Source organism: Ursus arctos, unplaced genomic scaffold, assembly GCF_023065955.2.
Source record: "Ursus arctos isolate Adak ecotype North America unplaced genomic scaffold, UrsArc2.0 scaffold_8, whole genome shotgun sequence".
NCBI classification, from domain to species: domain Eukaryota; kingdom Metazoa; phylum Chordata; class Mammalia; order Carnivora; family Ursidae; genus Ursus; species Ursus arctos.
Genome location: NW_026623100.1, coordinates 67,172,641 through 67,184,815, shown reverse-complemented (window position 1 = coordinate 67,184,815; position 12,175 = coordinate 67,172,641). Strand labels below are relative to the sequence as shown.

General features: G+C 48.9%; 1 protein-coding gene across 16 annotated transcripts in view; it reads right to left on the bottom strand.

Annotated features, from left to right (window-relative positions):
* ITSN2 (intersectin 2) overlaps nt 1–12,175 on the bottom strand; it is a 139,120-nt gene that overhangs the window by 4,003 nt on the left and 122,942 nt on the right. For all 16 annotated transcript variants that reach the window (XM_048222839.2, XM_048222840.2, XM_048222831.2 and 13 more), the window contains 7 exons: nt 9,114–9,220; nt 8,009–8,192; nt 4,319–4,417; nt 2,720–2,887; nt 2,079–2,294; nt 1,375–1,496; nt 482–564 (listed from right to left, as the gene is read on the bottom strand). In XM_048222839.2, the coding sequence (XP_048078796.1) occupies nt 482–564; nt 1,375–1,496; nt 2,079–2,294; nt 2,720–2,887; nt 4,319–4,417; nt 8,009–8,192; nt 9,114–9,220 (979 nt within the window). The remainder of the gene's footprint in view (nt 1–481; nt 565–1,374; nt 1,497–2,078; nt 2,295–2,719; nt 2,888–4,318; nt 4,418–8,008; nt 8,193–9,113; nt 9,221–12,175) is intronic.

The following is a 12,175-nucleotide window of genomic DNA, read 5'->3' as shown; positions in this document are numbered from 1 at the left end:
AGGATGGGGACAGCAAGTGGGGTGAAAGGCAGGTGAGGGGGAGGAGAGCCTTGAGATCCAGGCCCCGGTGTCGGTGTCGAGGGAGGGAGGATGGGTGGATGTGGAGGAGGGCTGGGGCAGGGGCCTGGGTGGGAGAGGAGGAGCAGAGCTGAAGGCAAACAGGCCATAGAAGTGGAACTGGGTGAAGCAAAATGGACCAAGCAGAAGTGGACTTGGTTGTGCTAAGGACCCTCTTTCTTTGCCACAGAAGGGAGGTCCCAGGGCTGGCACTGGATGCCCCCCATCTGTGTAGTGGGTAGGGGTTCAGGGAGGCCCGAGGGCAGCAGCAGCCAAGCGGGTTCTGCTGTCTGATCCCTTAGCAAGTCTGGTCTTTCAGGCTGTCCCTGTTTAGCCCCCTCACTGCAGGAGCACAGCTTGTGTCCTCCCCCTCCCCAGGATCCCCTGGCAGCTGCTTCCAACCCTCCAGGGCACCACCAACTACCTTGATAAGCTTTTTCCCGTTTCTTCTTTTCCGTGTCGATGTACTGCTCGGACGCCGCTTTGATCTTCTGGACCCAGGCAGTCCTGGAGAAGTAGAACACAGCCATGGGACGGCTCTCCCACACACCTCCCCAGCTCAACCAGGAGTTCCAAAGCTCTGCACGTATTCTTCACTCCTGTGCTAACCTTGGCTTTGACAAATTTCCAATCACAGACCTAATATTAGTTCAACTGAAAGACTTGTTAGCTCATTAAGATCAAGCTAGGAATTTCTAGACAGTTACTGACTGCTTGTAAAACACCAGGCACTGGCACAGTGCTGGCACCCAGAAGGAGAAGATGCAGTGCACCCCATCAGTGGCAACTGGGCACGACAGAGGAACATTTGACCTGAAATCAGACAAAGACGCAAGTGCCCAGAGGAGGCGTGCCCCAGTGTGCCATCACGGAGGCGCTGAGCTCCGCTGCAGAGGACGCCCGGCTGGCCAGGCAGAGAGCAGGAGCGTGGCGCTCCACGCGAGGAGGGCAGGCATTCTGGCTGGAGTACAGGTCCTGGGGGTGCAGGGATGGGGCTGGGGCTGAGATACACACAGAGCCTCGGAGACCAGGTGAAGGAGCCTGGACCGCCGCATGAGGGATTTTAGTGGGAAGCAAGGTGCTGGATCTCCCATTTTGGAAGATCCTGAGGAGACTGGAGGAGGCAGGGACACATGTTGAGGTGATCGCAGTAACCTGGCATGTCCACACCGAGGCTGACCAGTGGGGCTGGGGTGCATGGGACTAGTTAGGAGAGCCCAGGGTGCAGAATGAGTAGGACTGGAGCATGGTCTGGAGGTGGTTTACGGGAGGGAGCCGTCCAGGCTTCAAGGCAGGTCACACGTGGTCAGGACTTACCTCTCGTTAATGTTGTCTGTTCGGAGGGTGTAGACCCGGTCAATGTGAGAAATGTGGAAGACAGGCTCATCACTGGAAGGGTCTGTGGGCAGTTTCACCAAGACTTCATTCAGGAAAATGGGCTGAAAGAGGGCCAAAACACAGGCTGTGAGATGGGCCAGAACCCTCCACCCGCCTACATCTCGGGAGAGCTCTGTTCTGAAGAGCCTTGTTGAGAAGCAGAGAAGGGTCAAGCTTCTCGAGTCTTTTACTTAGGGAAAAAGAGACTGTGTCCACTTTGTAGAAGAAAACATCTTGGGCAGATCAGTGGTTCCTGAACTGGGGACAGGAGCTCTGAGTGTCCATAACTGCTCACGGGACAGGGTCTCTCCTCCACAGACCTACATGAGCACCCTGCTTCAGCCACCAGTTTTACAGAGACCTGATGCTGAATGTGGACGGAGCTGGGATCAGACGTCATGTTTGCCAGGGAGGAGGCCAGAATCCACAGCTGGAATCCAGCTGTCAGTTGCCAGAGGGCAGTGAGGGCCCAGCCACACTGGGACTTCCTCCCTGGGACATGACGGAGGAGGAGTGACCCATCTGGAGACAGGTGAAGAGAGTCCCACGAGGACAAGGAAGGCTCAGGTGGGGAAGGAGGTCCTCGAGGTGAAGGAAACACCTCGTTACACTCCTGATGCCACAGCCAGGAACGTGACACTTACCGTTTTATACATTTTGAACTGGGCATTGGACTTAGAGCTGAAAAGCTTCTCAGAGCCTGAGGAAACAGCAAACTGCTTGACCATGTAGGTCAGGAGCAGAAAGTCGTTGAAGAGGAATCCATGTAGCTCCTTATTGCTCTTGGTCTTGTATAATTTCCCGCTGTGCAGAAGCTTCCGGGGCCCCAGGCAGTTGGTGAGGGAGTTGAAAATAAGTTGCTTAAAGAGAAATTGTCGCTTTGTAAGTCCCAGCACAAACCATCCCCGTGCCCGTCGACAGGCCAGTGCCCTGCACCTGAGTGTGCTGTGGCAGAATCTTCTAGTTGGGAATGTGGCTGTAATCATTCACCCTGACACAGAAGATCCTTGCGTTTATTTTTCTTCAGAGTTCAAACTGGCATGTGAAAATGCTTACTTATATCCACAGACTATGGATCTTACCAGCTGAATTCAGAGAACTGAATTCAGAAAAATATCAAATTCCTCTTTATAAGAAAGGAAAATGACACCCCAAGAAGGGGCAAGATGGTTGAGTCCACAAGGGCTGGCCTGAGGCATAGACTGTTCGCAGCAGGGGAAGGCCTGAACCCAGCTCCCCACCGGAGCCCGCCGAGTGGCACCCAGCTCAGCACCACGGGCCTCACCTCTGCAAGACCTTCACACTGAACGTGCGCCTGGATCCACTCCAGTCGGTCTGAATTTTCTTTTTCCCGAACTCCTTCGTTAACTTGGGAACAAAGCTCCTCTGCCCGCTCAAGAGCCAGCTTTAAGGAGGAATGGTCTACGTGATTCTCCAGCGTGTTCTCCAGAATCTGGAAAACAGTGGGCTGCGTCATCTGGGAAGCAGTGTCACCCACCCGCCCAGACGTCCTGCTGGCTGCTGTATGTGCCGGGTGCTGGGCACTGGCTAGACAACAGTAAGATAACTGTTTGCCCTCGAGGAGCTCACAGCTCCAGAGTTCTTGGGGAGACAGGAGACTCAGTGACAAGAGGGTGTGCCAGGTGCTACCTGGGTCAAGTGCCCTGAAACGTGTGGGTGCCTGGTGGCTCTCTGGCAGGGTCTTGGTAATCGCACCTGTGTGAAAGGGTGCCTCCCTCCCTCCTCCTGCCGCCATCATTTAAGCCATGTGCATTTAACCCACCAGTAGAACGGGCTGCAGCTCTCGTAAGTGTGGGAACTTGCTGAGTAGCAATGGCTTATAACATTTTGGGGGTCACTGATCTTTTTTAAAAATCTGAAGAAAGCATGAATCCTCTGCTACAGGAAAAATACGATAAAACCATGTCATCAGCTTGTAAGAAAACACATTCAGTTCATTCTGAAGTGACTTCAAACTAATGTTACAAATTCAAAAGAACAGAAGCTGGCATTTACCGGTGGGGCCCCTCTGGAAACTAGGGGCCCCATCAGCGGATGGCTCCTGACTGGATTCTGGTCACACTGGGGCCACAGTCCTTTGTTTACATTCCAAAATGGGACAAAGCCCTGAAAGTAGAGCGTTTTTCGATATTCACTGGGTGGCAAACCTGACCTAAACTGAAGAGAGATACTTATTTATTCTACTTAAAAGTGATTATTCATGTATTTCACTATAGGGGTATTACTGTGTTTGGTTAAAGGTGATGTCCAGGCTTTGTTGCGATGCCCGACAGTATACCGTATTTGAATTACATTCTGAATTCTGAAACATCTGGCTCAAAATATTTCAGGTAAGGGACTTTGGAATGGGTCAGTTTGGTATCATAACTGTAACATAAGGTCCATACTGAGTTAACATGGCTTAGACACCAGTGGTCAAAGGATAATCAATGAAAGTAACAGTCTTATATTATTTTTGCTGTTTTCCTTTGTAAGGTGATTAAAATTGTATCCATGATAACTTGTGGAAAAACGCTTTGTAAAGCACGCCTTCTCCTTACAAGGCATATTGGCGCAAGAGGCCCACACAGTTGATGCTAAAAGATGGATGGAATTTTAGGACCGTTGAGTTAGCAAGCTGAAGTGGGGTATGGCGAGGGGAGGGTGATGCGCTCTGGTTAGGAGGTGCTGAGGCGGGGACTCCTGAGACGTCTGAGACACAGGGTGACTTTTATTTGCCTGATCTGGATTCACGTGCACGCGCACACACATGGCGCCTGGCTCAGTCCATGGGGCGGGGTGGCTGGCACTCTCACAGGCTCCCCAAGCAGGGCCTCTGTGGCCCTCAGCGGTCCTGCCACCCTGTCCCGGCCGGCGCACTCACACTTCTGATGAGGAGAGGGTAGCGGGTGATCCTCTGCATGGGCTTCAGCAGGAAGCTGGAAAGGGGCATTCCTTTACAGCGAGGGTCAGATGCCAGTTTCTGCGAGGAATTAGAGGCTCATGAGGAGATCATAGCTTCCAGGGAAACAAAGGAAACACTGACTGTACTCCTGACGCTGACCACCTTTTAGATTTCTAATTTCTCTTGAAAAGTCAGGATTCAAAATGACACGGATCAGATTAACAGCAGGAGTGTCTCCCCTCATGTGGTCAACCCAGCAGATGCTTCTCAGCTCTTCCTTTCTCACGTGGATTTGTGCCCGTGCCATCACTCCCTCCTTTGCTTCCAGAACCACTGACAGCTATCTTCCCAGTCGGCTCCTTCCCAATCCTCGCTTTTTTCTTTTCCTCTACCTGCCCTTAACTGTAGGTGCTGCCCGAGACCCCGTGCAGCTGAGGCCTGGAGCGTCACCCAGACCCTCTCTGGAGCTCGCTACTTGCCGCGTCACTCTCCCCCGACCTGGATCTCCTGCAGGCACCTCAGTGCCTCAGTCTACCCCAAAGTCTTCATCTTCCTTCATGAAAGCCTTCTCTTCAACTCCATCCCTGAGTTGGTAGCATCATTCTGCACCCACCCACCTTCTCTCCACACGCCTGGGAGTCACCTTCCACACCAGTCCATCTTCTAAATCGCTCTTGGTTTTCCCTGCCTCTGCCTGCCCATCGTCTCTGCTTTATTAGAAACAATCACTACCATTTATTGAGCACCTATGATGTGCCAGGTAATGAGTGCATTAGCCTTGGCTACTGTTCCTTCTGCTCTCTCTTCCCTTGGCTAATTCATACTCATTTCTGAAGACTCACATTATGCCTCCTCTTGGCCAGCCTCTCCCCTTCCTTGATGCCTTCCCTCCTTTTCAGTGATCCTTCTCGAGCCCCCACAATAACCCATGGCCGTCTTTACTGTAACACCACCTCTGGACTGGGTAAGACAGGTAGAGGGATCACGTCTGAGGTGTCTCCATGACCCTGCAGACTGTTAGCTCCAGGAGACTAAGGACCACAACTTAATTTGCTTCTACTCCTATTATTAATACAGTACCCGAATAAAGTAGCTAGTTTTCTTGGATTACCTTGTTTGTTTGGTTTTTGATGACCATTTGTAATGACTGAAAAGCACGTTTACTATAATTTACCTAACTGTTTCCCACCATGGTATATTTAAACTGCTCCCTCCGTTTGTTTTTGGATATATCTATATGTGTTGCTATAACAAGCACCTTCATGCTTTTTATTTCTGTATTTTCTGAGACCTTTTAAAAAGTTACATTTAGGGGTGCCTGGGTGGCTCAGTTGGTTAAGCGGCTGCCTTGGGCTCAGGTCATGATCACAGGGTCCTGGGATGGAGCCCGGCATTGGGCTCCCTGCTCGGTGGAGAGCCTGCTTCTCCCTCTCCCTCAGTCCCCCACCCCAATGCGTGCTCTGTCTCTCTCCCTCTCTCTCACTCTTCCTCTCTATCTCAAATCAATCAATCAATAAATAAACTGTTAAGAAAATAGTTACATTTAGAACAAAGCTTATTGCTAGATTTTGTTTTTAATGTAACGTAATCGACACAATGCCCTTCACTATGAGACTATAAACTTTTTATTTATTCTTACTATTGTTACGGCTGTGATGGCACTGATACCCTATTTACATTGCTATTGTTATTACTATTTGGAAAATTTAAAAAATCTTTTACTTATGCTTTAGAAGGTAAACGTCCAATTTTTTTCGAAGATTTTTAAATAGTCTTTATACCCAATGTGGGGCCTGCACCCACAACCCCAAAATCAAGAGTCACATGCTCTACCAATTGAGCCAACCAGGCACCCCTAAATATCCTATTTTTAATTCTATTCATTATTTAAAAACATATGCATGCTCTCACAATCCCACATTTATCTACTTATTCTGACCACCGTTTGTGTCTGTGATCTTGTTTCCCTTGTATGTTTCTTCTAGTTCATTTCTAAGCAAGTCTGTGCTCCCCCCCCCCATTACTGCCAACTGAAGAGTCAGTCCTCAGGGCCTTACTTATATCAAATCATTTTTGCATCCCTGAGATCATCATAAGGAAGGTAAATATAATTAACATTTATTGAATGCTTATTATGTGCTGGTCTCTGTGCTAAAAAGTACTTTCAAAGTAGTACCCGACTCTCTCTGGGTTATGCCCCGGGGACTGAAGCACCAAATGTCAAGTAGCTGGCCCTGGTCACACAGCCCGCAGTCTGGCTCTGGAGCTGTCTTATTCTAAGGTGATACTATGTTGCCTCCTGGGATGAGCCTATGGTTATGATAGACTTTTCTTTTCATGTAAGGCTGAATTTTATTCACTGATATTTTAATTAAGATTTTAACAACTATATTTACAAGAGATATTGGGGTTATAACTCTTTTTTCATTGTAATTAAATACAAATACGAATACAGGCTTTGGGGTCAGGAACACTTTTGCCTTATACAGTGAATTAGGTAGGTTTCTTTCTTTTTTTTTTTTAAGATTTTATTTGAGAGAGAGATACCGAGCACTGAGGAGGGGCAGAGAGAGAGAGAGAAGCAGACTCCCTGGTGAGCGCGGGGAGCCTGATGTGGGGCTCGATCCCAGGACCCCGAGATCATGACCTGAGCTGAGATCATGACCTGAGCCGAAAGCAGACGCTTAACTAAATGAGCCACCCAGGCGACCCTGTGCTTTTACCTTTGTTGCTTATCCCATTTTTCTGTTAGAATTTTTATCCTCTGCCTAAATATATTATATTCTGTGCTTAATTATTTTTCCCATTCTTTTTTGATAATGAAGACATTAAAATTATGCATTCTCCCTTAAGGCACTGTGGCTGCAATAGATCCCAATATGCAGTATTTCAGAAACCAAAAAAACCCAAGGAGACATGTAAAAAAGCAAGAAAACAGATGTGACTTTCATTTCTCTCGCCACTTTAACGTGTGGTAAGAGTTTCTACGGCTGAACATCAGTGAGCTCACTGCCGTGTCACCAGAAGGCTGCCGCTGACTCACTGTGTTACACGGACTGCTCTCCGAGTGTCCTTCTAGCGTTACTTCCCACCAAGGGTTTGTTTTTCATTTACGACCACGGCCTCACGGGGCCGACTGTGTCCTCTTCTCATTGGTTTCTGGACACTTTGAGGACACTGGGGTGCACGTGGAGCACATGCACAGAGTCACACATGTGCATTTATGTAGCATCCTGAGTCCCAGTGTTGCCCCTCTCCTCTCATTTCCTTTTGTCCCACTATATTCATCCACTGACAACATTTTATTTATCTTGTTGCTATTTGTATATTTGAGTAAGCTATTTTATACTCATTCTGGAATAAGATATATATAATTTACAAATTTAATAAAGTGACATTCTGGATATTTTTGGAGTATCGAGTAGCTGATTTAATAGGCTTAAATAATAATCTACTAATAGGTGGGCAAAATCATGGTCCCAGTGCCAAGAAAAGTCAATTGGATATGCACGGTACCTCAGACACTCAGACAATTATTTGCCATCCTGGTGTTTCCTTTGGAAAGCAGGGGGTACCCCTCCCCATGCTGAGCCTCCTGACGGGGCAGCCAGTCTCTGCCTCCAGGCTCGGAACAGGGCTGGCCTGCCCATGATCCCAGAATGGAGTTACCTTTAAAAAGTCCTTGAAATCCGTGTCTTCATCTGTCTTCTGCTGTAACAGAGCTGCTCCATTAAGCTGACAGCTACAGAACCGGATGTAGGCCTGCATGTGGGACAGCTCGGCGGCCAGGATGTCCCCAATCATCTGCACGGGCATCTTCTCTCCTCCAGTCTTCTTCCGTACCCGCAAGGCCCTGCAACCGACATACTCTCACGGTCTGTTTCTAGTGAATGTCGGTAGTAAATAAAGGATGTGAGTATCACGGGAGATTAAAGGTAACGAGAACCAGTGAGTTCCCTAAAAACCTGGCACTGCGAGGGGAGAGTCAGGAGGAGGAGGCAGCTGGGGCCTACGTTCTGCTGGCCAAGCCAACCTGGGTGAAATGTTAGCAAACAGTAAGAAAATGAAGTCTGTACACTTGGGTATTTCTAGGTCCTTGGAATTGTTTTGGATTCATCTTTGTTTCTTAGAAAAGTTCCTTTAGAAAAATTCTATCTTGTTCTCAGCTGATCCAAGAAGAAAGGAATTTTCTACACTCTGTAGGGGAAAAAGGGAGCAGGAGCCCACAGAGGCCAGGTGTGGAGGTAGAGAGGAGCACTGTCCTCAGGAGAGCTGCTGTGCCCCAAGGAGGGCAGAGACATGGCAATGGCCGGGTGTGCTGATTCCCTGCCCCCGCCCCCCAACCAGGAGTCTCTCCTCACAGGCCTGGGGGATGGGAAATCACCCCAAGGAATGGAATTTCACCCAAGGACTTAGGAGACTGCCGGACCAGCCAGTATGTCTGGGGCATGAGCTACAGCTTCTCTCCTACTCTACCCAGTGCAGTCAAGTATATTTCGAAATCCTGTGTTAATATACTGTTTATTTTATGATTTAATTTTTCTTCATTTGGTTGAAGTATTTTCTTTGTTATATTTCTCGATTTCAATAATTATGTATTTTACAGTTATAGGGCATTTCATAAAATGACAACAAAATAAAAAGCTTGAGGGAGCAGAGAATGGTTGAAAGTTCCTTTGCTGAAGTGCCCTGTAGGGAGCTACGTGGGAAAGTGCTAGTCCTGGGGGCTGGGGGTGTCTGCCCACTGCAGGGGCAGGTACTGCTCACAACTCACTTCAGTAGCTTCGTGTTAGACATGATGAGCTCTTTCCAGTTTACAAAGATCAAAGCCATTTCTCCTTCAGTGAGGAAGCCTGACTCCACCATCCGTTTCTGAAAAACCTAAATTCAAGACACAAAAGAGATGTTAGCTTAGGTGTGAATACACAGGCTATGTGGTCTAAATCCAACAATATCTTCAAATACTGAAACTAATATGATCATGATGGTTTTAAATAAGCTACTTATCATTGCTAAATTTTCCCCCCAGTTTTTATTTAAATTCTAGTTAGTTAACATATAGTGTAATATTGGTTTCAGGAGTAGAATTTAGTGATTCATCACTTACATATAACGCCCTGTTGATTGCTAAATTTAATTTTACTTTATTTATTTGAGGGAGAGTGCAAGCGTGGGGGGTTGGGGGGCACAGGGAGAAGGAGAGGCAGAATTTCAAGTAGACTCCCCACTGAGCGTGGAGCCTGACAGAGGGCTCAATCCCACAACCCTGAGATCACGACCTGAGCTGAAACCCAGAGTCAGATGCCCAACCGACTGAGCTACCCAGGGGTCCTGATTGCTAAATTTTAAATTGCATAATTTCCCACTATTTGCTATTTGAGTTCTTATTAGGGCTTTTTTTTTTTTTTTTCAAGTAGGCTCCATGCTCAACATGGGACTTGCACTCACAACCCTGAGATCAAGACTTACATGTTCCACTGACTGAGCCAGCCAGGAGCCCCTTATTAGGACTAATTCTAAGAAGGACTGAGTCCAGTAGCCTAGGGAGATGAAGCCGGTTAAACAAAACCATGTGCACAAAGTACCCACACCCGGTAAAAGCTGCAGAATTGAGGGCTGGGCACCCCGGACTCCTGGAAGCGGTCTGTGAGAGGTTCAGCAATAGGACAAGTGATGACTTACACGGCCCCCGAGCAGGTGCGCATCTCAGAGGCTGGCTGATCGAGGCGAAGTGAGCCCCTCGGTCCACATTCCACAGCACTGACGGGTTATAAAGCTGGTATGTATGTATTTGCATACGTCTGTGTGTGTGCGTGTGTGTGCGTGTGTGTGCGTGTGCGTGTGTGTGCGTGTGTGTGTGTGCGTGTGTGTGTGCGTGTGTGTGCGTGTGTGTGTGCGGGTGTAGGTGGGTTCTGAATGAACTTCATAGATGATGCAGGTCAAGCCGAATTGGCTATTAGTATTATTTTTTAAAAAGATTTATTTATTTATTTTTTGAGAGAGAGTGAGTGCAAGTGGGGGAAGGAGCAGAGGGAGAGAATCCCAGGAAGACTCCGCACTGAGCATGGAGCCCGAGGCAGGGATCCATCTCAAGACCCCAAGACCACGACCTGAGCAAAAATCAAGAGTCAGCCCCTTCACTGACTGAGCCCCCAGGCGCCCCTCAGCTATTATTATTCCCAGGGCACTCATGAAGACATAAAGGCTGAGAGAGTGATTTGCTCAAGATCACAAACCTAGAACACGGAGGAGCCAGAACGAAAATGCCAGTCTTTTAGATTCTAAACTGGTTTCCACTAAACAACTGGGATTCCTAGAGAATGACTTTAAAGGCCTTAAGGAAACTGTGAAGTTATCTGAGACAACCCTTCTCACGTGCGATCTTTCCGAGATACACACAACACGTCAGCCTACTGAAACTGTTCGTTGGCTCTGTGATAAGACAGAGACTCCTTCTTGAGGTTCACCACGCCGGTGTGATCTGACCCTGCCAACTTCACCAGCCTGGCCCTCAAGTACTTGACACTCCAGCCACATGGGACTACTGGCAGGACCTGACACATGCCTTCCCACTTCTACTTCCTCTTCCGGGCATAGAAAACTCGTCCTTGTCCTTCTGGTCTCTCCTGACTCTCCTTTGCGCCAGGGGTGGTCAGCCCTCTCCTGGCCCCCACCTCACTGTTCTGTAGCTGTCTGTCTGTCTCTCCGCATGACTGTGAACTCCTTGCTCTTTTACCTCTGTTCTCCAGCACAGTGCTTTTTGCACATGGTAGGTCTTCAATTAATGTTTATTTACTGAGTTGTGTTGAACACGGATTCAAAGAATGCAGATAACAGTGCTATGAACTGGCATCTCTAAACCTTCATAGTTCCAAACTCCAAGCGAAGATGTCGGGATCCTCCGATGGGAGCGACAGGTGGTGGATCTGCTCAGAGGGGCTCCTGAAGGAGGGGAAAGCACCGGCTGGTCTGTTCTTTCACCCGCTGATGACTGTACGTTACTTTGTTTATTCATTCCATTTACCTGCCTCAGCAGAGGACGACGATGGCTGGGCCCTCTGGGAGCCTCCATGCGGACGGCGATAAGAACGCCTGGCCTATGAACATGCTTTCACCCGAAGGCCCTGACCCTGACATGACCCCTTGCCCCTGAGGCAAGGACAGGTGTGCAGAGTGGGAAAAACCACGGCCCACGTGATTAAGTGACCGGTCTGAGTGGGGAGGCCCGCGCCCCCTGCTCACCCTCTGTGCGGGAGTCAGACAGGGGCTTCCACGGCCACTCACGACCTCTTAGCGCTGTAATCTGACCAGCAGCAGGGCTGCTACGTGGAGGGGTTAATAGTGAGACGGGCTTTTCTTCTAGGCCATCTTTCCAGGTCAGAGAGGTGCAGACATAAACACACGTAATTCATTCAGTACTGATGGGAAGGCCCGCAAAGGGCCAGACTGAGTTTTGGGGATGCAGGATGAAGGATACACACCCTGCTGTCAGGTGCTCCCAGCCTTGCAGGAAGAGAGACAGCATCAACTGTGAAATGTGGTGGAGCGCACTTGTGAGCAGAACAAGTGTGTCGGCTCTGGGGGTCCCCCACTTGCGCAGAGGGTAGAGAACGAATCGGGGACAGGCCTTGCTGGGGGAAGATGAAGAAGGATGCAGCCTCCACTCCACGCCTCCAGTGAGGTCACAGCCAGGCCTGCGCTGCACCTGCTGGGCCTGCGTGGCGACACGTATTCCCTTCAGGTGGCTTATTTATTTAACTGGGCTTCTCATCTGAGGGCCTTGACATGGGAACTAGGAGCCATGGAGACAAGTCTTATTTTGTTTGTTCAAACACA